At 41.9% G+C, this 27,587-nt stretch overlaps 1 protein-coding gene across 3 annotated transcripts in view; it reads left to right on the top strand.

The window, feature by feature from the left end:
- The window catches only part of ADCY6 (adenylate cyclase 6), a 221,544-nt gene that overhangs the window by 56,725 nt on the left and 137,232 nt on the right, over nt 1-27,587 (top strand). For 2 of the 3 annotated variants that reach the window (XM_075852209.1, XM_075852207.1), the window contains exons 2-3: nt 4,205-4,366; nt 6,784-7,642. In XM_075852209.1, coding sequence (XP_075708324.1) covers nt 6,788-7,642 — 855 coding nt within the window. In that variant the 5' untranslated portion in view covers nt 4,205-4,366; nt 6,784-6,787. The remainder of the gene's footprint in view (nt 1-4,204; nt 4,367-6,783; nt 7,643-27,587) is intronic. The other variant, XM_075852208.1, reaches the window with a different exon arrangement.

The following is a 27,587-nucleotide window of genomic DNA, read 5'->3' on the forward strand; positions in this document are numbered from 1 at the left end:
GCGATCGCGTTTGAGCGCTGCACTTAAGGGGTTAATGGCGGGGATCGAAGCTAATTTCGGTCCCCGCCGTTAGTCGGATGTCAGCTGTAAGATACAGCTGAGATCCGGTGATGATGGCACCGACTCAGTTTCTGAGCCGGTGCCAAACATTTGACGTAAATGTACGCCATTTTGCGGGAAGTCAATGCTTTCCATGACGTACATGTACGTCAAATGTCGGGAAGGGGTTAATACCCAAGACTGTAAACAGGGGGGCATTCTCTGTCTAGAGGAAGGAAGGTTTCTACACCGACGTAGAAGGAAGCAGAACGCCTCCAAACATCTGCCCATTGATTTCAATGGAAAAAACTGCATTCTGTTCCGATGGGCCATTTTTTTTACGCGGCCGCGAAAAAAAACTGCCACGAATAAGAAGTGCAGGTCACTACTTGAGCCGTTTTTGGAGCCGTTTTTCATAGACTCTATTGAAAACCGCGAAAAAAAACGGCCGTAAAAAACGCTGCGAAAAACACAGCGAAAAGTTGCGAGTGGCTTAAAACTCTGAACATCAGGAGCTGTTTTCCTTTGAAAACAGCTCCGTATTTTCAGAAGTTTTTGACTCAGCGTGTGAACATACCCTAAGAGCAGTGAGACTATGGAACTCTCTGCCAGAGGAAGTGGTCATGGTGAATTCACCATAACAGAGTTGAAAAGAGGCCTGGAAGCTGTTTTTGAGTGTAAGGCTGGGTTCACACGAGCATGTTACGTCCGTAATGGACGGAACGTATTTCGGCCGCAAGTCCCGGATCGAACACGCAGGGAGCCGGGCACCTAGCATCATAGTTATGTACGACGCTAGGAGTCCCTGCCTCCCCGTGGAACTACTGTCCCGTACTGAAAACATGATTACAGTACGGGACAGTTGTCCTGCAGCGAGGCAGGCAGTCCTAGCATCGTACATAACTATGATGCTAGAAGCCCGGCTCCCTGCAGTGTGTTCGCTCCGGGACTTGCGGCCAAAATACGTTCCGTCCATTACGGACGTAATGACCTCGTGTGAACCCAGACTAATAATATAACATGTTATGTTTACTAGATTGGTGATTGATCCTGGGATTTTTAGAGTCTGGAACAAATTTTGGAAGTGGATTTTGCCTCCATGGGGGGCATGTGCCTTCCTCTGGCAAATTCCTTCCTTCTCTCTCATCATTACAGGATAATAGGCTGAACTGGATGGACTTATGTATTTTTTTTTTTCAACCTCGCATACTATGTTACCATGTAATAGCTAATGTATCAGGACATTTATTGTATTAATAGGTGTAAATCTTAGGTGAATGCTAGTTGATGCATTGTAGAAGTATTTGGTTACAAACCGTCATAATAGTTAACACTAGTGTGGAATCGACTGTCCCTTGGTCAACAAAACGCATGGCTTCTCATAATGTACCAGTCCAGAGCTCTCCTGTTATGAGCAGTGTACCTGTGTCGTGTTGGAGGTGATCAGGGCAACATTTCAGCCTCTTAATATAAACAATGAATGTTGCCGTTCACTGACAGTAAGCAGATTCCTTGAAAACTGAGCAATTAAATCAGATTGTCTTTTAAGATATATAAAGTCAACTTTTTGTCTGATCACCCTAAAGCTGTTTTTTTCTTTTCTTTAAGGAACTTTATAATTTTATTACAAATGTAGCGTGATCAGTTGTTCCTGCCTTTTTGTGTGTTCAGTAGCTGTATCTGGACCGTCCTAGAAATGACGCCTATGTTGACTGCCATACTCGCTTAGATACTATATGTGCTATCATCATGTGGGCACTGTGAGCGCTGAGCATGCCCATTTGACAGTGAATCTGTCTGCCAAGACTTTCTTCTACTATTTGGAAGTTGCTTTGTCAAACACATGACTCTAGAGAAAGCAATGGGTCACAGAGGTGCCCTCCAAGATTAAGCTCAGGACATTGTTGTCACTAGTGGCACTGGGCATGTAAGGCCAATATGTATTTCCTTAGCAGTTCCCTGTTGGCAGACGTTGGGCTAGTACGAAAGCATTTATTGGAAATGTTAGATTTCTGGGTCAATTTTAATCTTGATCGAGTCATTTGATACAGGATCTGTCATAGTATTCATGTCTATGTCTGCAAAGTAGTTTTCTTCTGTTAAAAAGCTAATATGCCAATGTAGGTGGGGGCATTTGGTCCGCATTACCATGCCAAGGGCTCCTGTTTTCATTTTAATGAACAGTTTCTAATTCGGAGGTCTGTTTTTTAATAGCCTGTCCTTTTTGTGTATGCTAAAGAATTTTATTTATGTGACTTCAGGGTTTTAACTTTTTTCTGTAATAAATCCTGTGTAGGCTATTAAATAGACATAAATGTAAAGTCATTGTGTGAAAGTGGCAGCATTTAGTTGCTGTCTAAAATAAAGCAGGCCGGGGGGGGGGGGGTCTTCGTGTTCGGTGGACATTATAAAAGCTTGTATTGGAACAGTATAGTATGTTCAGTAACTGATGCATATAATGGATATGCTTTTCCCTAAAGTTGATCTCTATGATCAGACTGATTTCTGCGGAAACATGCCTTTATCTGTATCTGTTTCCAGTTATAGTACTATTCTTCGTCTATTCTTCCTTTTTAAACTGATTTTTTTGCAGAAACGCTATCTATCTAAACTAAATCTGCTGAGGAAAAGCCTCCTACGTGCGAACACTCCCTAATAGGCTATATGGAAACGTGTTGTCTTTTTATAAGACCAAGCTTTTTTTTTTTAAAGAAGATCTCCATCCAACATTAAAAATGGCCAAATATTTGTAAAGCAAAAGTAAATGGCATATTGGTTGTCACTTTTGCAAAAATGGCAATAGCTCAGTAAAAAAATAAAAACATAATTGCCCAACTTTTGGCTGCTGCTTTAACGTCTGATTTACTAATTTAGGTCCAATTTTGCATTTTGAGTAGAAATCTTATTCAAACTCCTGCTTGTCCCGTTCTATACCAGAGCAGCAAGCCTAATTCAATGGCATCTGAAGAACCGTGGATTTCGTAATATCATTTATCAAACATTTGGAATAGATGCTGCTATAGTGAATTGTTCCAAAATCAAATTTGATAGAACTTTGAACTGTTTCTAGGCAAAACTGATGCATTTGTACACAAAATGGGTTTAAATAGTTCAATTGAATGGGACTGTGTCCATTTGATCTAGGCATCCTATCAATGTCTGTTTAAGGGCTTGTCTACACGTAACGAATTTGCTGTGTATTTTCCGTTCGGAATTGCGGATGGAAAATATGCAGCAGAAAACTGTAGCAAATATCTTTCACACGCTGTGTAAAATTTCCGTGCAGAAATTCAATTGTGGTGCGTATTATTCGTACCGCAGCATGTCAATTCCTGCTGCGGAAAGTGGACTGAATTGCTGCGTTTTTCAGAGGAGATCTCACCGTCTCCCAATATTGAGAAAAATTCAGCAAAATCCGCACCATTTTCTGCAGTAAAAAACAGCGCAATTGTTTGTTTTTTTCTGCAGCATTTCCATTACGTGTAGACAAGCCCTAAATTGTTAAAATGTCTTTAAGCTGCCTGTACGCATTTGATGGATGATCATTTGGCTGGTGGCTCTCCCACAAACATGAATACTAAGATTGTCAGGGGCCCTTTTATTTTAATTGGAAACTGGGGGAAAACAGCCGTTCGACATCTCCTGGCACTGCTTATCTTCCTGAGGAACAAAGAAAAGGACTAAACGCTATTGATTCCGTCAAAACGACGGAAACCATTGGCACCGGATCCGTCACCATTGAAATATTTGGTTTCCGTTTGTGTCAGTCAGGGTCCCGTTCCGACGGAAAGCTCTGACCAGATGTCGGTATGGGACCCTAGCGCAGATGTGAACAAAGCCTTACAGTTCTGATTTCTACGTTGGTCAATCTACAGTGGTCATAGTTTGTAGTGTGAAGAGTTAAAAATATATTCAATTGTAAAGTCAGTACTTTGAGAGACAGTTCAGCCATGTGTGCGCTCATCATTTGCCAAACGAAAATTGTGGGGGCAATTTTATTAATTGGCCACATTGTAAAAGTGTTTAGATCTTGCAAACAAAGGTTATTTCAGTATTTTGCCATGGTCCATATAGCCAAAATCTAGAGTTTTCATGTATTGTATTTTATTTTATTATTGTTAATTCGTGCTAATACATTACCTGACATTATAATTTTGCCTTGCAGGTGCCCAATTGAAATCTCTCCTAATCTTCCTCCCAATGTCATCGAATTAGCAAGCTCAGAAGCAGAGGTCCTCCCCCACCTCTCCACCCGACGAAATAAATGCCGTGTTTCACCTACCCAGCCAGGAGCTTCTGGGAAGCTACCACGTCTCACTCAGGAGAGGTAGGTACTGATATATTTGGTTAAAATTTTACCTAAAAGTCTAAACTGATAACTTAACCCCTTGAGGACACGGCCAATTTTGGCCATGAGGACAGAGCAATTTTTTTAGATTTCCTTCTTTGCATCCCGACGCTCATAACTTTTATTTTTTGTACGACGTAGTTGTATGAGACTTTGTTTTTTGCGGTACAAGTTTTATTTTATGTAGGTACCATTTTTTGGTACAAATACATTATTATTTAACTTATATAGATTTTTATTTTGTCAAAAATGCAGAAAAAAAGCTGTTCTGTAGTTTTAATATATATATATTTTTTTTTACACCATACACCGATCATTATAAATAATGTTATACATTTGTTGTACAGGTTGTTACGGTCGTGGCGATACCAAATATGTCTATATTATTTCACGTGTTGGGACTTATATTTTAAAAAGTTTATTTATTATAAAAAAATGTTTGTGTAATCTTTTTAACTTTTTACTTATTTATCATTATTTTTTTTACATTCATGTAACTTTTTTTTTTAATCCCATAAAGGGATTTATCATTTTGATTTGGATTTTGTAACTTTAATGTACTTGCATAGATCTATATGCCAGTACATTAGCCTGTTACTGATTGTACACAGGCAGTTGTTAGGGCATACCTCAGTATGCCCTAACAACAGGAAATATGTTCAGACAGCCCTGGGGTCCTTCAATGGATCCTGGGCTGTCTGGCTATACGAGTTGTAGGCTTTGATCGCGTCACAGTTATTTTCTGTGATGTGATCAGAGTGCAGTCCCCCCTGCTTGAACGCCGCAATCAACTTTCATCGCGGCGTTCAAAGGGTTAACGGCGGAGAGAAGATGTTTCTCTCCTCTCCGCTGTCAGAGCGGGGCCGCGGCTGTGTATTACAGCCGTTGCCCCGCTCTCGATCGCGCGCACAGACTGCTGTCACACAGGACGAGAATGCTTGTCCTATCGCGCGAAGTACTCGCCGCTCAGGACGAGCATTCTCGTCCTGTGTCGGCAACCAGTTAAAGAGGCTTTGTCACCACATTATAAGTGCCCTATATTGTACATGATGTGATCGGCGCTGTAATGTAGATTACAGCAGTGTTTTTTTATTTAGAAAAACGATCATTTTTGACAGTTATGACCTATTTTAGCTTTATGTTAATGAGTTTCTCAATGGACAACTGTGCGTGTTTTACTTTTTGACCAAGTGGGCGTTGTGGAGAGAAGTGTATGATGCTGACCAAACGGCGTCATACACTTCTCTCCATTCATTTACACTGCTGATAGCGATATAGCTATATCGCTATGTGCAGCCACATACACAAACACTAACATTACTGCAGTGTCCTGACCATGAATAGACATTACCTCCAGCCAGGACGTAATGTGTATTCAGAATCCTGACAACTTCTCTGCGCTTCTCTGTGATTTACAGCATAGCAGGCGTAGTCTTGCGAGATCGCGCTGTAAACTGCCATTTACAGCGAGATCTCGCTGTGTTGTGCTGTAAATCACAGAGAAGTGCAGAGAAGTGGTCAGGATTCTGAATACACATCCCGTCCTGGCTGGAGGTAATGTATATTCATTGTCATGACACAAGTGTAGCGTTATAGTGTGTTTATGTGGCAGCACGTAGCGATATAGCTATATCGCTATCTGCAGTGTAAATGAATGGAGAGAAGTGTATGACGCTGATTGGTCACTTGATTGGTCAGCGTCATACACTCCTCTGTACAACGCCCACTTGGTCATATAGTAAAACACGCCCAGTTGTCTATTGAGAAACTCCTTAGCATAAAGCTAATATAGGTCATAGCTCCATCAAAACTGATCGTTTTTCTAGATAAAAAACACTGCTGTAATCTACATTACAGCGCCGATCACATTATGTACAAGATAGGGTGCTTATAATGTGGTGACAGAGCCTCTTTAAAGGGTTTCTGTGAGATCTTTGCCGGGGGGGGGGGGGTGCCATAAAACAATAAAAGACCCATTACTCATCTGCCAGTTCCCCTGCCATTCCAGCGCAACTACTGCGGTGTTCCCTGCTGCTCTTTGTTTACAGTTCTGCAGCAATGATGTGCCAGTGTACCCACATGATTCCTGCAGCCAATCTCTGGCGTCAGTGGTGTACACCAATAATTGGAGCAGCGGTCATGTAGGTTTACGGGCACGCCATCGCTGCAGCACAGTAAAAAGCTGGATTCACTGGTTTGATAGGTTTTATATTTTGTCTATGCAGGTACTTTATCAGGGAGTGAAAAGCGTGACCCATAAGGCGTAAAACCCTTTTTTAACTGATTGTGCACAGACAATGAATGTTTTTTTAATGCCTGTACGCAACGATGACAGGTTCTCTTTAAACAATTACAGTTGGCTGCATGAGTCTCACTATTTTTTGTCCTACCTGCAGCAGAATGTCGTGGTTTAGTGGCATCTTGGTCCCCAAAGTGGATGAACGTAAAACAGCATGGGGGGAGCGCAATGGGAAGAAAGGCAAGCGCAAGAACACATCTTTGTGTGGCCCCCGTTATATGAGCTGCCTTCAGGACCCTGAGATGGAGCGCAACAGCCGCAACAACATAGGCCTCCGCTGCACCTGGCAAGAGGACCATTATGGAAAGAAAGGGACAGGGGGTGACCTTGGACTAAAATCTGTTGCCCTTGGCTTTGAAGACGGGGAGGCCAAGGGCTCAAAAATGGGTTCAAATGAAGCAGTGGGCATGGATGAGGGTGAGCACCATCTAACTCCTAGAGAGTGTTGGGCAAGGTTTCTTCAGGTGTTCCAATCAAAGAAGTTTCAGTCCACCAAACTGGAACGCTTGTACCAACGCTATTTCTTCCAGATGAACCAGAGCAGTCTGACTATGTTAATGGGTGCACTGGTCCTGGTGTGTCTTGTTATGCTTATTTTTCATTGCACACATGGTGAGCCCCAGGTACTTTATGTTTCTGTACTTGCTGTTGCTATGGCCCTTTTTTTGTCACTCATGGTGGTCTGCAACCGTAATGGCTTTCACCAGGACTACATGTGGATTGTCAGTTATCTAGTTATTGCCGTCCTGTTTGCAGTGCAAATTCTTGGGGTTCTTATGGTCACCCCACGTAGTGCCTCTGAAGGGATCTGGTGGAGTGTTTTCTTCATCTACATTATTTACACCCTGCTTCCGGTGCGTATGAGGGCAGCAGTGTTGAGTGGTGTGATCCTGTCCTCTCTGCATCTCATCATATCTTGGAGGCTCAACATGGATGATGTCTTTCTCTGGAAACAGGTAAGAACATTTACGATCTAAATTATTTCTCGCCGTGTTTTTAGCATATATCACATTGGCAATGCTTGGTGAGATAGACAACAGGTATAGTCAATTTGACATAATTTATTTGTTTTCTTTTATAACGTTAATATGGTTTATAAAGATCATCATGCAAGTGTTTGTCATGCTTTGAAACCATTTAAAACTTGCAATTTAAAGACTCCGATGCAAAGTTATTCAAATAAATCGAATCAAATTCTAAGAAAGCTTCAGTGCTTGAACTTTAGGAAGAGATTGCAATCATTCCACAGATGTTTTCTATAATAGTGACTGTAGGGTTCACTTTAGCTTAATTTGTGAGGGGTGGGTTGGGGACGCTGCCATATGAGATGAGGCGCGTGCAGGGTTTTAACACCTGGTCAAGGTCGGCGCCTCCCCAATAGAACGAGCAGGAAGTGGAAGGGGTTTTCAACCAATGACTCGGAAATGACAGTGGAAATCAGATTAGTGTTGGTCTGAATGTTGGTACCACCACCAGTCCCAAGAAAGGGTGTGGGCATACCATTGGTGCAACCTGTGCAGCTGCATAGGGGCCCAGCAGGTAAGGGGGCCCAATGTCACCTTAAAGAAACCTTCTTCTGTCTAATAGATTTCATGTAAATGCTTGAGCTAATGAATTTTATGGCTCACAAGTACTGATGGATTATTGGAGACAAAAGGGGGTGATTTATAAAGAGATATTGGAGAGCAAGGAGCCCCATATACTGTTCTTGCATGGGGGACCTTATCTGTCTGTGTCTGCCACTTGAAAGGGGAAATAGTATAAAATGGCCCACGACTAATGATCAGATTTATATGGCTTATATATATTATATATTTTCATCTACTAACCACCTGTAAGTTCATCTTGTCCCAGATTTTATAGGTAACCTGTTATGGACAACTGGTAAAAATGTGAACATTTTGATGCATATGTAAAATAGTTATGATTTTTTTTTTATGAATGAATCAGCCTGCATAGCATGGATTAAATGCTACAACACAAAATCTATTTTCTACGAAATAATCGAATACCCGAACAGGATAATATTTGCCCATTTAATGAAACCTTTTTGCTTGTGCACTGTACATAACAGGTGTTGCTGATCTATTATTATTGGAGACGATGCTTCGTGTTCAGTGTAACTTGCCACAGCAGCAATGTTGCCTGTGTTGACCTAGATGTTGGCAGCTTGGATATTGGCTAAAATGCAAGCAAACAAGTAGAGACACGATATTTACAAATAAAAAAAATATCAGTAGTAGGAAAATAGACATGGACCGCACTTCCGCAATATATACTTTGATCTATAGCTGCTAGAACCGAATGTTCAGGTTTATAAACTTTGCCTTTGTTAACATTTTGATCAAATTGTATATAAGCCCACTTGCCACTTCACGGCGACCTCCTTAAATTGGGTCCCTACTCTATCGGTTGCAGCGCCGCATAAATAAAAAAATATTGTGTGGTTCCCTTCTGTACCATACTAGGGTATGGTAGTCCTCTATTGTCTGTTTAGGAGCATTCATGCAGATTAATCGATTCCATTTTCCAAGTACTTCTGTCTCTTTAGTTATGGGTGATGCTAAGAAAAGATCGCACCCTTTGTGCACTGAGCCTGAGTCACAACAGCTTAACATAATTCCAACATCGTCTCCTATGGTCCGAGGTATTTTGTTAGGCAAACCATAGATTTGGGTCACATGTAAAACTTACAGCAATATAGAAATCAAGGAATCTTTAGTGTTTTGAGCTTTAAGGAGGCGTTAAAGAAATGCGTGTGTGTGTGTATATGTATGTGTGTGTATATATGTATGTGTGTGTGTGTGTATATGTATATATATATATGTGACTGTGTGTAATGGCTAATAAATATATGTATGCGTACACACACTTGGTGCCTTTTTAACCTTTAAACACATCTCAAAATAGCCGGTGTACCAGTTTACTAACTAATGTCATCACATACCCAACCCGTTGCTGCGTCATTCTTGCCTACTTGAGACAGGCAATTCTATCAGTGGAAAAGGGACATGGGCCGCTGTGCAGTCTAGTTGTAGCGCACCGTTGTGGTGGGCTACTGAAATAATAATGTGTGATTGATAATATATGAACCATATCTATTGAAAAATGAAATTTGTGGTGTGTTCTGATCATAACAAGTTTTGTAGCAAGTTTTTTATTAACTTTCCAAGGAAAGCTATTTAGTGTAGATGTAGACCTTGTCTATACATAGTACACTCTTCAGTTGCTTAGCAGTGTGCTCGCTTGGTGACTAATTTCTTATACATCATCCATCTTATGTGAAAACCCTCATAGAATTGGTTTTTATTTACATGTTTCCGTGAGCTCTCTGTCAAAAATGCAATTGGTTGTTTTTAACCAAGGCAAAAGCTTTATATTATGCAACATAATCTAGATGAACCGAATGTGAACGTAGAAAATGTGAGCATGCAAGACTATAGAGTGGTTGATTTTTAAGAGCGCATGACATCCGGTGCCACATACAACCCTCACCTGATCTCTGGGGCAAGTTATAGAATGAAAATGACAGATGACCATCAGGTCCAAACCTGCACTGTGGGTCAGATTGACTCTTACCGACTTTCTGTATGAACCTGCACCATACACTTCAGAATCTTGTTGTGTGTCTGCATTATAAGTTCATAGAGATGTAAAACATGAAATATGTTGCAAATTTGGGTTTTTAGCTTGTAAATAATTACATGTATATGTTAATTAAATTGTAGAAGTACAGATAACTAAGCAGTTTGGGTTTTAGGTATAGGTAGGGTATGTGTCTTGTACCTTACACCTTCCTAGGACACGTCCTAAAAACACAATCTCTGATGATCTACTACCCCCTATTTTCACATAGACCAGACTTTCGCAACCCTTTTAGGTCTGAGGGCCACATTGTAAATTAACTGGCTAACCTTACCGTTCCTGGGAGCCCCATAGGAATGTAGTGTTAGTGCGCATGCTCAACCATCAATCCATTAATTTCTATGAGGCTGCTGGAGATGGCGCTCGGCAGCCCCAGAGTAATAAATGTCACTGTGGTCGAGCATGCGCACTACCACTACATTCCTATGGGGCTCCCAGGAACAGTAAGGTAAGCCCAATTTCGTGATTGGTGGGGGTCCTGTGGATAGGTGATAAATAAATAATGATTATGGGAAAACCCCTTTAGAAACCTAATGAAGACTACAGAGTTATGGCTCTGTAATAGGGAACCCATCATCTGCTATGGATCCACACTGTATCTCCCATGTACCCACAATTTTATACAGAGGCGCAAACCGTTTGTTTTTTTTCTCATTGTACCTCAGAACAAAAATCATGGCATGTTCCATTGTATGCCATATTACACCGCATTGCTTTTAGGGGAGAAAACTGTACAGCGGCATACGGAATGTCTATGGGTCCGTAATACGGACCTGTAGGGGATTCTGTGTGCTTCCATACAGAATCTGTGGGTTTCCAAGATTCTGCTGTGTTCTACCACTGTGTGCTGCGATTCCAAGTCTTGTCAAGTCGCCATGGACAATATTCAGACAATAGTGGTGCAGAGGACGGGATGGTCACAGTAGTGAAAGGAGGAAAAATGTAACGTTTATTTAACACCTGACTCTTTCTAAAACGACAACAATTAAAAATGTAAAACATTTAAAGGGGTCACCATAAAATTCTTTCAGTATCCCTTGTTTACAGATGGGAATATGGAAACAAACCGCAATGTACCTCATACATGAAAGCAGTAGTTGCAGAATCCAGAAGTCGGATGAGCAGCAAGGTTACGTCCCCGGCATCACTTAGGAGCTATATTGGTGTTTCAGAAACAATAACACAGGCAGGTGAGAAGGACTAAAAAGGAACACTATGTTCCTGCAAATCTGTGAATAGCTGGGTCATACAAACCAATGAATAAAGCATACAGCAAAGCAAAGCTGTGAAACAGATTTCCATTTGCATATGAAGATCATCTTATCCACGTTCGATCTATAGATAAAATTCTAAGGCCGGATTTACACGAGCGAATGCGTTTTGCGCAAGCAAAAAACGCTGCGTTTTGCGCACGCAAAAGGTACTTAACAGCTCCATGTGTCAGCTGCGTATGATGCGTGGCTGCGTGATTTTCGCGCAGCCGCCATCATTATGACACTGTATGTTTGTAAACAGAAAAGCACGTGGTGCTTTTCTGTTTTCATTCATACTTTTTACTGCTGTTGCGTGAATCATGCGCATCACACGGAAGTGCTTCCGTGTTCTGCGAGTGATTTTCACGCACCCATTGACTTCAATGGGTGCGTGATGCACGAACAACGCACAAATATCGGACATGTCGTGAGTTTTACGCAGCGGACACACGCTGCGTGAAACTCACGGACAATCTGCACGGCCCCATAGACTAACATAGGTCCGTGCGAGGCGCGTGAAAATCACGCTCGTTGCACGGACGTATATCACGTTCGTCTAAATAAGCCCTAAGGTTGACATCTGGCCTTTTCGTCTTTCAAGCTGCAGGGAAGTTATCTGGCAGCTGTGTGAGGTCAGGAAGGACATAAGATGCATGTAGACAAACTCCTTTAATGCTATTTTGCCAACCTAAAAGTGATCACGGTTGCTGCCAAATATCCATATACCTTCCATAATGTTAACTGCTCATTCAATATGCAAAATGGCTGAGGTGATGCTTCATGGCGCATGTTGTTTTTAAAGGGAACCTGTCACGCTGAAAATGCAATCCAATTTAAAGACCGCATGGTATAGAGCAGGAGGAGCTGAGCAGCTTGATATATATTTTTGTAGCAAATTATTTCGTATATATAACTTCTAATTTATTAAACTAAACATCTGCTTATTCTGGGCTTTGGAGTCCAGTGGGCGGTCCTACTCAGTTATTGACAGCCTTTCCTGTATTTGTTTGAATACAGAGATAGCTGTCAATCAGTGATTAGGACCGCCTACCATATCATTTACATAGTCTGCTATGCATGCAGGAATACTATTGCCCAAATAATTGTGATGTGGATTTGAATACGCTAAACACAAAATAAATACCAAATACCTATCGACATAGTTTTGGTCATAACTAATTTCTGTGGTTATTCATAAATAGTTTCATGTCATTTCAATAATTATGAGATGGCATTGAAGAGTTCAATGTACTGCAGGAAACTTAAAGGGTTCTCTGCTTTGGACAATCCCTACTTATTTGAAGGGTCCCTTGATAATAAGATGATCACAAATTGTCCCTGTGCTTTGACCCCTGATGGTAACCTGTGAAGAAACCTGCTCTAAGACTGGGTTCACATTGCGGTCAGAATTTGGGTTTTTATTTATTTTGCAGCAATTTACGGCAAAAATCGTATTTTGACCGTAACGTTTGAACCCAGCCTTAGTGTTCAATCTCCCTGCAGCGCCACCACAGGGGATGAAGGACTATTAACTTCAAATTCTTTAATAGCGTGTATGAAAAGGAGTTTTCTAAAGTAGAGAACCCCTTTAAAGAGGTATTCTCATCTCAGACATTTATGGCATATCGACAAGATATGCCATAAATGTTTGATAGATGTAGATCTATCTACACCTCTGAGACCTTCACCTTTCTCTAGACCAGGGCCCCCTGACCCCCCCCCCTCCCCATCCTATCTTGTCCTGCTGTCGCTGATCTTTGGCCACTGAGTTACAAGGTGGCTGGGAGTACGGAAACGTCTAAGCTTGCTGTGCTACATGTTTTCTGGAACTCTAATTCACTTCTATGGGAATCGGGGAAACCACTAAGCTCAGCTGTTTCCATACTCCCAGCCACCTCATAACTCAGTGACTGGAGATCACCGATGGCTTAACAAGGTGGGACTGGGTCAGGGGGCCCCGTTCTAGAGATACGTGCAAGTCTCGAAGGTGGAACAAGATGAGAGTACCCCCTTTTAATGTCCTGCATTTTTCTCAATTACCAGCATCTTGAGAAATTTCAACTATTGGGTACCCTTGGCTAAAAGTGAAGCTTTATAGAGTTTGATAAACAGAACATTAACTTTTACTTTGTTGCAATGATGTTACTGATGCAAAGCACTTAACTCATGGAGCGTAATAGCAATAACTATGATCATAATATTTCTCTGCAATGGACCAAAAGATAAATGAATGCCAATGTTCTTATATCAGATGTATGACTAGCAAATAGTGGTTGTGTGGCTAATTTACTTAGAGGCTCTGTCACCACATTGTAAGTGCCCTTTATTGTACATGATGTGATTGGCGCTGTAATGTAGATTACAGCAGTGTTTTTTATTTAGAAAAACTATCATTTTTGATGGAGTTATGACCTATATTAGCTTTATGCTAATGAGTTTCTCAATGGACAACTGGGCGTGTTTTACTATATGACCAAGTGGGCGTTGTACAGAGGAGTGTATGATGCTGACCAATCAGCGTCATACACTCCTCTCCATTCATTTATACAGCACATAGCGATATAGCTATATCTCTATGTGCGGCCAACATAAACACACTATAACGCTACTGCAGTGTCCTGATAATGAATATACATTACCTCCAGCCAGGACATGATGTGCATTCATTCTCCTGACGACTTCTATAGCGTCTCTGTGAGTTACAGCATAGCAGGCGTAGTCTCGCAAGATTACGCTGTAAGCTGTCATTCACAGCGACATCTCACTGTGCTGTGCTGTAAATCACAGAGATGCTACAGAAGTGGTCAGGAGAATGAATGCACATCACGTCCTGGCTGGGGGTAATGTATATTCATTGTCATGACACGAGTAGCGTTATAGTATGTTTATGTGACTGCACATAGCGATATAGCTATATCGCTATGTGCTGTGTAAATGAATGGAGAGAAGTGTATGACGCTGATTGGTCAGCGTCATACACTCCTTTTGTACAACGCCCACTTGGTCATATAGTAAAACACGGCCAGTTGTCCATTGAGAAACTCATTAGCATAAAGCTAAAATAGGTCATAACTTAGTCAAAAATGATCGTTTTTCTAAATAAAAACCACTGCTGTAATCTACATTACAGCGCCGATCACATCATGTACAAGATAGGCCACTTATAATGCGGTGACACTGCCTCTTTAACGTAAAGCTTTATAGACTTGTAGGAAGAGAACAACTCAAGGGTTCGTATGTTATACATATAAGTGGAATTTTGTTACTTTTGTTTTAGGTTTCCAAAGTGGTAATGTTCTTTTAAGTGTTTTGCATAGAAACTTGTGACTTTCCTCGTAGTCCATTATAATGGGAAAGATGCATGTGCAATAGAAAATTCCAGGAAGCGTAAATTGTAGCAAAGGGTTAATGTCTGTAGAGATGTTTGGCTGAAAGAAACCATCTGTGGCTCTTTCTGTTCAGTAACAATGATTCTGTGTATAAAACATTATTTGTTTTTGGTTGCACGGGACTCCGCTTCCTCATGAATTTACTTCTTCCTCAGAGATGCTGCATGAAAACCCATTTTGACGACCTGTATAGCTGTATAAAAGAAGGCGCCAACATGTATGTGGATTGATGGTGGCCACTTTTGGGTTTAGGTCAGGATCAGGAACCATCTGCTGGGAATTCTTCTCACATAATGGCAGAACTGATGGTTCAATGTCTTCCTTCCATAGTCTCCTGTTTATATTGGGGAGATTTAACAAAACGAATGCACAGGGAATTTGGTGCAGTTACTCATAACAATCGATCATTTTTCAGATGACCTTTGGAAAATAAATATAGCCCTTCCTTGCACTAGATCGGATATTGTTAGCATGACTGTGGTTGGAATTTTTAGATTGCAAGCCACATTTACAATAAAAGGGGTTTATCCATTCTTATCTCTTCCACAGATTAGTATTAATTCTAAAAGGGGCCATTCACATAGGATAAAAATTGTTCGTACCCACCAGTTTTGTTATCGGGTCCTCCGGACTCTCCCGATGTCAGACGTCGAAGGGTTCCAGCGTGTTGGATTTTAACACGCCCAAACGTTTGTTCCAGCAGGAGCCCCTTTTTAAGTATCTCTAGACACACATAGGAAAAACCACATATTAAGACCAAGAATAAACTCCTTCAAATACTACATGAAGGTGTCAAAAGGCAGCCACATCTATTCTGAAGTACTTGTCTAAAATACTTGCAGCAGATTTCACATTCATTTCACTTTCCCCTCATTCTTTGGCAAACTCCAAGAATGACTTGCACATGACTGTTTGGACCTGGCCAGCACCTTTGTATTCTTAGGTCTGGTACTGAATTGTTATTTGGCTTCATTAAACAAACCTAATTATTCTTAAAACATGACTTTGTGGTTCACTGAAACAATTCTGCTGGGATTTTCCCAAATAGTCTTCAATTACCTGGTCTACTTCATTCTCGTGACAATCGTTGGACCTGGTTTAACAGTATCTCTGTATATATGAAAAGGATTAAACATCTTTGGTAAAGCGTGTATATAGGGGAACTATATGTTTGTTCATATGTGTTTTTTGTTTTTTTTACTATCCTATTCACTGCGGTAAATTTATAAGAACATTATCAGTCACTAAGGCGTTCCATGACCATATAAAAGCACGAGGCTGCAGGCCAAGTGTATCTATACAGGTCACGGAAGTGACTCCTAATACTGTAGTCTTAATAATTTAGAGTAGGGAGTACATTATTTATTTTAATACGCCCCTCCGCAGAACCTCATTTTCATAAAGGAGGTCTAAAACAGCTGGGGCACAGTACAGTTTATTGCATACCGCATCTACTAAAGAAACAACCAATCAGTAGTTGATACAGGAAAGGGAACTTCCTGCAGAAACAATCTGTGCCGATCACTTCTGCAGGAACGGACCCGGAGCACCACTAACCTCTATATAATCAGGATTCGGGTTCTGAATGTAATGTTGTTACAAATATTATTCACAGATCAGTTAATGTAACATTTCCATTGATGTATATTGTATATTCTCCTATGGTTCCGCAATTACAGGCCTTAACAACACATTAATTGAGCATTTCTGTGTCTCTAAAGATCCCTCGAAGAGTGAAGGATGGAAAATGTGTAAGAAGCAGTAACTGTAACCTAATAGTTGGGCAAGGATCACGTGTTTGGACTGTTCATGTCCTATTGCTGTCTTATATAATACACGCTGTTTTATCACATACATCTGGGAGTATAATAATGCGCAGAAAAGGAGCAGAGTGATCACAGTGTTTCACTATTGGAGGCCGGTATTTTTCATCCTCTTTTCTTCTAGGGATCTTTGGAGAAACAGGCTTCCTGAAGGAAGGGTTGTGGTCAATAGCAACCTGCGATTTGCAAAGTGCTACCTGATCTTGGATATCATTTTTGCAGTGAACTATACTAATATTCGCTTGTGTTGGAGCTGGTCTCAAGTAAAGCATATAAGTTTCTGCCTAACTGAATTGTTTATTTTTTTTAGGCCTGAACAATCGAACGTGTTTGCTGCATTTTAGACTATTTGAACAGTATTCTGCTTTATAGGATTTCCCTTATCCTTAAAGGGAACCTGTCACCAGCATTTCACCTATTAAACAAGCAATACCTGGTGGTAGTAGGAAAAAAATCATTTCTACACTACCGTTCAAAAGTTTAGGGTCACTTAGAAATGTCCTTATTTTTGAAAGAAAAGCACAGTTTTTTTCAATGAAGATAACATTAAATTACCGTATATGTCGGCGTATAAGACGACTGGGCGTATAAGACGACCCCCAACTTTTACCCTTAAAATATAGAATTTAAGATATACTCACCATTTCGTGCAGGAGCGCTTCACTATGGCCATCGGCGGCAGGACCCAGGACTCTGTCTCTTTGAACTCGCGCATGCGCAGATAGGCGAGGTACATGATGGGGTTAATTACTATTAATGTGAGGAACATGGAGGGTAAATTCATCGCACCTCGCGCCTCACATTAATAAGTGAATGAAAGCCGTGTTTATTTAATTTTTTTACAGCGTACACATCATAAATGATGCAAAAACATTGTTGTCCGCGCCATTACTGAATGTGTGTATTTTATGTATTGAGACTTATTTTAATGTTTATTGTAAAAAAGGTGAAGGTGTATTTTTTTTAAAATGTAACCATACTTTGTTTTTACTTTATTTTTAAACTTTAATGTACTGACATATATCAGATATGTGCCAGTACATTAGCCTGTGGACGGATAGCACACAGGCAGTTGTTAGGACATACTTGGGTATATCCTAACAACAAGAGATATGGTCAGACAGCCCTGGGGTCCGTCAATAGACCCTGGGCTGTCTGCCCATATATGGTATGGCCCTCGATCGCGTCACAGGAATTCCCTGTGACGCGATCCAGGGGCATCCCCCCTTCTCACTTTCCCCTGAATGCTGCAGTCAGCTGTGATCGCAGCATTCACGGGAATAACGGCGGAGATGAGAGGTTCTCTGATCTCCGGCGTTATAGAGCGGGGCTGCGGCTGTGTAATACAGCCATTGCCCCGCTCCTGACAGGAAGTGCGCGCGCGGTCAGCATGAGGAGATGCGGCCGGCGCTGCACTAATGAGCGGCAGTTCAGGCACTGAAGACAACATGGGGGTGCTTTGTAGCGCGCCCGCCATGTTCTGTCTTCAGTGCCGCAGATCATTAGTGCAGCGCCGGCCGCATCACATGATGCTGACCCCGCGCGCATATGTCAGGACTCAGGAGCGGGGCTGTGGCTGAATTACACAGCCGCAGCCCCGCTCTCATAGTCATGTGTACTATACTGAGCTGTGCGGCTGCAACGTGCATCCCTAATATCCGACAATATCCGGCATATAAGACGACCCCACACTTTTGACATTTTTTTAAGGGTGTAGAATGTCGTCTTGTACGCCGATATATACGGTAATCAGAAATACACTCTATACATTGTTAATGTGCTTAATGACTATTCTAGCTGCAAACGTCTGGTTTTTAATGCAATATCTACATAGGTGTATAGAGGCCCATTTCCAGCAACAATCAGTTCTAATGGTACATTGTGTTTGCTAACTGTGTTAGTAGGCTAATGGATGATTAGAAAACACTTGAAAACCCTTGTGCAATTATGTTAGCACCGCTGTAAACAGTTTTGCTGTTTAGAGGAGCTATAAAACTGACCTTCCTTTGAGCTAGTTGAGAATCTGGAGCATTACATTTGTGGGTTTGATTTAAACTCTCAAAATGGCTAGAAAAAGAGAGCTTTCATGTGAAACTCGACAGTCTATTCTTGTTCTTAGAAATGAAGGCTATTCCATGCGAGAAATTGCCAAGAAACTGAAGATTTCCTACAACGGTGTGTACTACTCCCTTCAGAGGACAGCACACACTGGGCTCTAACCAGAGTAGAAAGAGAAGTGGGAGGCCCCGCTGCACAACTGAGCAACAAGACAAGTACATTAGAGTCTCTAGTTTGAGAAATAGACGCCTCACAGGTCCTCAACTGGCAGCTTCATTAAATAGTACCCACAAAATGCCAGTGTCAACGTCTACAGTGAAGAGGCGACTCCGGGATTCTGGCCTTCAGGGCAGTGTGGCAAAGAAAAAGCCATATCTGAGACTGGCTAATAAAAGGAAAAGATTAATATGGGCAAAAGCACACAGACATTGGACAGAGGAAGATTGGAAAAAACTGTTATGGACAGACGAATCGAAGTTTGAGGTGTTTGGGTCACACAGAAGAACATATGTGAGACGCAGAACAACTGAAAAGATGCTGGAAGAGTGCCTGACACCATCTGTCAGGCATGGTGGAGGTAATGTGATGGTCTGGGGTTGCTTTGGTGCTGGTAAAGTGGGAGATTTGTACAAGGTAAAAGGGATTTTGAATAAGGAAGGCTATCACTTAATTTTGCAACGCCATGCCATACCCTGTGGACAGCGCTTGATTGGAGCCAATTTCATCCTACAACAGGACAATGACCCAAAGCACACCTCCAAATTATGCAAGAACTATTTAGGGAAGAAGCAGACAGCTGGTATTCTATCTGTAATGGAGTGGCCAGCGCAGTCACCAGATCTCAACCCCATAGAGCTGTTGTGGGAGCAGCTTGACCGTATGGTACGCAAGATGTGCCCATCAAGCCAATCCAACTTGTGGGAGGGGCTTCTGGAAGCATGGAGTGAAATGTATCCCGATTTACCTCAGCAAATTAACAGCTAGAATGCCAAAGGTCTGCAATTCTGTAATTGCTGCAAATGGAGCATTCTTTGACGAAAGCAAAGTTTGAAGGAGAAAATTATTATTTCAAATAAAAATCATTATTTCTAACCTTGTCAATGTCTTGACTATATTTTCTAGTCATTTTGCAACTCATTTGATAAATATAAGTGTGAGTTTTCATGGAAAACACAAAATTGTCTGGGTGACCCCAAACTTTTGAACGGTAGTGTATATAACCTATAATTGTCTTCTTAGTTGGCTCTGTAGCTTTAGTATATATTTTTTTGTGTTCCCAAACATATGCTAATGAGCATAAGTCATATCTTCTTTGAAGAGTCAAATCTTAGTTTGAAAAGAGTCATATCTTCATTCCTCAAGTATTTCTGAGTTTACCCCGCCTCCTTACTTTTGATTGACAGCTCCTCGCCTTCCCCCAGCACACACAATCCTGTGCTTGTGTATTGATGCGCACAAAGGGACACCGGATTATTACAATAAAAAGCGCAAAATGTTTGCAGACCGTTATTTACAGTCGGAGGAGGAGTTTAGGAGAGGGGATAACGGCAATGAACTTTTGAAAGCAGCAGCCAGTGAGGGATAAGTAAAGATCAATAGGTGAAATGCTGGTGACAGGTTCCCTTTAAACCCTTTACTGTACTAGAGTGTATGATATTGTATCACTTTAAGCTCCGCAAAAGGAGTAAGATTTACTTTTTGTTGCACATTTACCTTATTTGTAGCTGGAAATGTGCATGACACAAACAGATGTGTGCTATCTTTTAATATAATGAATCTTTATGATTAGGGAAAGAAGGTGAAAACAGATGTGTGCCTGCATGCTCGTGCCCCATGAAGAAGATCGTTTTCCTGGCAAACTGCACATCGGCACTAATTGGTTCTGGTCTAGTTATCTTCTGCTCTCATCACGCAGGGACCCCCACCGATCCTGAGGGATCAATGCTGCTGCCTTTTCATTACCAGGATTGGTGGGGGTCCCAGAGGTCGTAAAGTGATGGCATATCCTAGCGATATTCCATCACCTTTTATAAGATGGAAATAACCCTTTAATAAGTTACATTCAAGCAAACAACTCTTTTACTCCCTTTTCTCGATTGATAACTATTTCTGACATTGTATCCTAGCTAACAGGATAAAATGTAGCGTGATGCCAGTATATAAATGACTTATGTGGCGCTACTAATATACAACCTTTTTGAAAGCAAAGAGGCCCGAAGCCTTTGTGACAAGGTCTAGTTGCCCTAGAGAATAGATTGCCACAATTGCAGACATTGAGATATACACAGGATAGGATGTCAAATGCCTCTTCACACACTTGAGACTTGTTAGAGCCTTGCAAAGTGATTTCTAAGCCTCCTGTTGACTACAGACTGTTTAGATGCAACAAGAAAACAATTACTGCCACCGAGGCGGTAGTCTTACTATTCTCAGCCTGAATTATTATCACTCATAAAGAGCAAGCATGGGAGAAAGACCGTTCACTGTAGAGTAATACAAATATATACAGTGCAATGAAGATCAGATGGAGTCACTCATTACTTATCTGTAAACGTTGCACATGACTCCTTACATCATAAGCTGTGGGTTAAGAAGAATGGCAGTATAGTTCCAGTTAAGGCTCTTTTATGATGGCGGCATGTCAGCTGTGCTATGCATTTTTGACCGCAAGAATGCGCTAATATTGCCGACAGAAACCATGACGGACCCTATTGACGCAAATGTGAACAGAGCCTTAGGGCTCATTCAGACGAGCGTGTAGCTCGTCCGTGTGACTACCGTTAAAACAACGACCGTCGCACGGACTCATGTATTTCAATGGGGCCGTTTACAGGACCGCTACTTCAACGGAGCGTGTGAAGGGTCCGTGAAAAAATAGGACATGTCTTGTTTTCCTGCATGTCACGCATCCCTCCATAGACTCTAGTCTATGGGGGATCCGTGACCATGTGTCCCGCACGGGTGAACCTCGGACGTGAAAAACTGCAGTTTTCACGTCCGAGGTTAGCTAAGTTTATCTGAACATAGCCTTATATTGCATTTAGCTTCTGATCTTTTACCGCACGTTCAGATTTTTTTTTACATATTTCCAGAGATATTAACCATACTTATTCAGATTGTGTCTTAAAGCTAATTTGTCAGCAGTTTTGAGCCCTTTAAAACTGTTGAACGCGATATATATTTAAACTATATCGGTGGTGTCGGGCATGCAAGTTGCAAATCAACGTTTTAATGACCTTGGCGCCACGTTCACAAGTCCTTTTTGGAGACGACCCCTTGATGTTTAAGTGCTTCAGGCTCTCCTCACTAAACGCTGCTAGAGACCGGAGTACTTGAACATCAAGGGGTGGCCTCTGGAGCCTTTGCGAACAAGGAGTCAGGGACATCAAAACGTCAATTTGAACCTTTATGACCGACACCACCAATAAAGTTATGCTACACTACACACCGTGTATACACCGTTTTGAGGGCTCAAAACTGCTAACAGATTACATTTAAAAGGGAGTCTGTCATCCGATTTTGGCCTCCCAAATGGCTAACACTGCTGGTTAGCGATAGGGTAAAGCAGTAGAACATATCCGTATTGATTATCTTGGTGCTCGCATCAGGGTAAAAGGAGTTTTATACTGCCGCATGCAAATTAGCCTTCCAAGTTTCGCTGAACTATGAAGTGTCCTACATCTTGAGCTGCAACCCCTCCGCTCCCCTCTGCAGTAGATTAAGGGCTCAAAATGCAGGACACATCCTGGAGCAATGCGTTTCGATGGGGGCATGCACATTGCTGTGTTTTCATATAGCAGTATACTCGGGTGCCATATATCAGACCGTACTCGTCTCTAGGAGCACTGTTTGTGTGTCCCTTGATACCCTCCCGCTATTGATACTGAACCATTAGCTTTCCCCCATGAGCAAGAGCTGTTGTATATTCCATTTTATTTCTGTTTTAAAGCAACAAATTCACACTGTACAAAAAAGTTGAAATCTTCTCTCACAGTAGTAGTACATTATTTTCTTGGTCCACATTTCTTTTTTTTTTTTAATCTTAATTGTTATTAAGAGATTTTACACAATACATAAAATACACATAAAGGACCATAGTCCAATTGAACATTTACACCAATCAGAACAACAGATCATAAAACGTAAAATACTGTCTGTGTGAGATTGACATTCCATACAAGTAGTCCTGGTCCACATTTCTTATTCAAGAAACCATGTACATCAATTTGGATGATAGATGAGGTTCTTGTTAGCTTGTCCCATCCAAAAGTAAAAGATTAGATTAAAGAGGCTCTGTCACCAGATATTGCAACCCCTATCTGCTATTGCATGTGATCGGCGCTGCAATGTAGATTACAGTAACGTTTTTATTTTTAAAAAACGAGCATTTTTGGCCAAGTTATGACCATTTTTGTAGTTATGCAAATGAGGCTTGCAAAAGTCCAAGTGGGTGTGTTTAAAAGTAAAAGTCCAAGTGGGCGTGTATTATGTGCGTACATCGGGGCGTGTTTACTACTTTTACTAGCTGGGCGTTCTGACGAGAAGTATCATCCACTTCTCTTCACAACGCCCAGCTTCTGGCAGTGCAGACACAGCCGTGTTCTCGAGAGATCACGCTGTGACGTCACTCACAGGTCCTGCATCGTGTCAGACGAGCGAGGCCACATCGGCACCAGAGGCTACAGATGATTCTGCAGCAGCATCAGCGTTTGCAGGTAAGTAGCTACATCGACTTACCTGCAAACGCCGATGCTGCTGCAGAATCAACTGAAGCCTCTGGTGCCGATGTGTCTGACACGATGCAGGACCTGTGAGTGACGTCACAGCGTGATCTGCCAGAAGCTGGGCGTTGTGAAGAGAAGTGGATGATACTTCTATACACAACGCCCAGCTAGTAAAAGTAGTAAACACACCCCGATGTACGCACATAATACACGCCCACTTGGACTTTTACTTTAAACACACCCACTTGGACTTTTGCAAGCCTCATTTGCATAAATACGAAAATGGTCATAACTTGGCCAAAAATGCTCGTTTTTTAAAAATAAAAACGTTACTGTAATCAACATTGCAGCGCCGATCTGCTGCAATAGCAGATAGGGGTTGCAAAATCTGGTGACAGAGCCTCTTTAAATATTTATGGAGCACAAGCTCGCTGCATCTGTAATGAATTGCTAATATAAAGATCTGAGACATTGATCCTAATCTGGTGGCAAGAATAGTCTGGCCAGCTGTTTCTAAGCAACTCCATCACCTTCCATCAAAACCAGGGCTCATGAGGTCAAAGTTAATGTTAGAACAATAAGGGTATGTGCACACGATGAGAGGCTTTTACGTCTGAAAAGACAGACTGTTTTCAGGAGAAAACCGCTGCCTCGTTTCAGACGTAAATGCTCCTCCTCGCATTTTGCGAGGCTTCTCTGACAGCCGTAAATTTTGAGCTGCTCTTCATTGAGTTCAATGAAGTACGGCTCAAATTACGTCTGAAAGAAGTGTCCTGCACTTCTTTTGACGAGGCTGTATTTTTACGGGTCGGCGTTTGACAGCTGTCAAACGACGACGCGTAAATGACAGGTTGTCTGCACAGTACGTCGGCAAACCCATTCAAATGAATGGGCAGATGTTTGCCAACGTATTGTATCCCTATTTTCAGACGTAAAACGAGGCATAATACGCCTCGTTTATGTCTGAAAATAGGTCGTGTGAACCCAGCCTTAGTGAGGACCAATTTACACCTGATATTTTGATTTATTTTTTTGTACTATGAATATTGTGTTATATTATGGTTCAGATAAGTTGGTGGCGTTTTTTTTTCTGTTTTCAAATTTGACAAGGAAGCAACTTTATTATGCACGACCCCTCTATGCGAAACCAATGACACCAATTGCCCTGTGTGAGGCCCCATGCACACGACCGTAGAGTTTATCTATAATTATGGACCTAAATTACGGACCTATCAATTTCTATTTCCCACGGACACCTTCCTGTATATTTGCGGGAAGGTGTCCGTGTGGTAATAAGGCTCCGCAAAAGATAGGACATGTCCTATTTTTGATTTTTACGGACCGTGCTCCCATACTGTGGTTGTATGTTTTAGTCTGATGAAGAGGTCGGTCCGATCTCGTAGCTTATTTTCAATTAAACATATAGCATTTACCTCCTGCCTTACGTGGACTGTTTGCTACAATCATTTGTATATACCTTCTTTGCAAAGAGACAGCGCTGGGGAGTATTCCAAAATAATATTTTATAAAATATATATATAGAAATAGCAGTCTCATACTCTGACAAGTGCAAGAGGGTGTTGTGCCCAGAGCACAACGCCTTGTGGTAAGCAAATTTCTTACCCCCAAGCCCCTATTTGCTTTCTTTTGTGATGATGCACTATGTGCGCCGACCCTTCTCTCTCTTTTTCCGTTCCCTCATCCTCTAGATACTCTATATTGGAGCACGGCCCGCAAATGCGGCCGGCCGTGCTCTTAATCACGTACCATGATTACGGGCACGGTCGTGTGCTGGGGGCCTTCATGGTTGCATTTTGCTGAGCACTGCCATTGTAGCATCTGTAAAAAGGAGCAAGTCTTGCTCATGCAAGTCTTAACCAAACCTATTATATTATCGTTTTTGCCATCTGAGCTTTTGATAAAAAAAATTTCCCTCTTCTTTTTTTTTTCTTTCTTTTTTTTTTTTTTGTTTGTTATCCAATAAGCTCACAAATGATGTGGAACCCAAGATGTGAATGAATTCTGATTTAATAATTCTACATTTTACAAACCATGCTCCCGTGATCAAGTGCGATCCTTGCAATACTTCTCGAATAATCTTCTTGAGGTTGATTTGTGCAAAAACAGATGTATGCTATAGTTAAATGTATGTAAGCTATATTCTCATGAGAAAACTGAGGAAGCCAACGTGAAGTAACACTTAGAAATATAAGGGCAAGATATGGTCTTGGGTTGGCAGCGTAAGGTTGCAACTTAAAGGAGCTCCTGCTTCCCAGCCAATGTTTTCATCTCCTGCGGTTTCCCATTGAAAGTGCTTACCCCCCCCCCCCCCCCCAAGCACCCATTCCTCCAGGAGAAGGAAGCGGAGGACTTCTCTTCCCAGGCTCCCTGCTTCATAGTGAGCAGGTACCTCTTACAACAGGACTTTCTCGCGAATAGCAGAGCCACGGCGGTCACACATACTCAGGCCCCACTACTCCCCTGCTGGCTGCAACTTCTCTGCCTACTCTATCTACAGGATAGGCTATAATTATCTTGTTTCTAAGGGTCCCATCGCTGGGAACACCAAAGTTCGCGATTTGGGACCCTATTCCTCCTCCCTCACCTACCGCAGTGTAGAGGAGTTTGAATGGAGCGGCGGTGGAAAATCCGTCCTCCGTTCCATTCAATGTCTAAGAGAATGACATAAGCAGTCAAGCGCTGTACTGGGCTGTTGCCATCGTTCCCATTGACTTTGAATATAGCGGCAGCACGCATGCTCGACCATTTCAATGCAGTCAAGCAGTGAGGGGGAATAGGAGGTGCGGGATACCCATTGTGAACAGTGGGGGTCCCAGCGATCAGACAATTATCACCTATCCTATTTTTATAGCGGTTTGTAAAAAAACAAACAATAATAAGCTATTCATCTGGCTTGTATTCCAAACCGCTGTATAGCCACTCATTTTATTCCATTATGTTTTTTTAAGACTAAGGCCCAATGCACACGAACGTGCTTTTGCGGGCGCAATTCCCCAAAAAATCCCACGGGAGAATTGTGGCCCCATTCATTCCTATGGGGCCATGCACACAACCGTGGTTTACACAGTCCGTGCATGGCCCCGGAGCCCGGACCGCAGAAAAAACAGGCAAGCCTTATTGCGGCTGGGCTCACTGAAAATAATGGCCGCAGCCATGTGCACAGGCCGCGTTTTCGCGGGCGGCTCGCGGCTTTCACTCCGTGGCCGGCTGACCCGGAAATCACGGCCGTGCACATGGCTACTATCGTGTGCATGAGGCCTAAATAGCAATAATAATCTTCTACAATAACACATTTGCCTTAGTTTTTGTGCCCCATCCACAATTTCTGTGTGTTATGACACTGATCGCTTTGGATAAGTTGTCCCCATTGAATTGGTTTATGTGTTCCTCAATAAACTACAGATATTATTTCTGTATTTTTCCTCATGTGTTGTACATTGACTAGGTCACTGAGACAGCAGAGCCCTTGGGCACGTCTTCAGAAACAGTCAGGGCCAAGGGGCTCTAGTGACGCAGAGGAGGCCACTTTTGTGTCTGGAAATAAAATGGAGGAAGTGTCATGCAGCAGGGAAGGAAGGCAGACTCCATAGCTCTGGGGCTGAAGCTCACATTGAAAGACATGTGTTTCTTATCAGTGATTGTAGTGCTGCATATAATCTCTGAAACCTGCCAGATTTCTTCTGCGTTTGGCCTCTGCTTCCTCTTCTCGGTGATCCTGGGTGAGCACATGTCTTACATCCGCCACTCTTGTCGCTGACATTTAGCATTCTATTTAATAATCATATCAAGGCCTGTGCCAAAGACGGGTGGGTATTCAATGAACAAAACGTGTTAACTCCTCCAGGTATAAAACAACTGTTCAATAATCCCATTGTGCTCTCTGTCGAAAGCATTGCCCCATCTTCTGCAAGGACCTTTATATACAGGATCACTCTATTCAGTGATGCTGTATGTTCTCTGTCTCTCGCATCCGCGTGGAAAATGTTGA

The sequence above is a fragment of the Rhinoderma darwinii genome, chromosome 2 (assembly GCF_050947455.1).
Source record: "Rhinoderma darwinii isolate aRhiDar2 chromosome 2, aRhiDar2.hap1, whole genome shotgun sequence".
NCBI classification, from domain to species: Eukaryota; Metazoa; Chordata; class Amphibia; order Anura; family Rhinodermatidae; genus Rhinoderma; species Rhinoderma darwinii.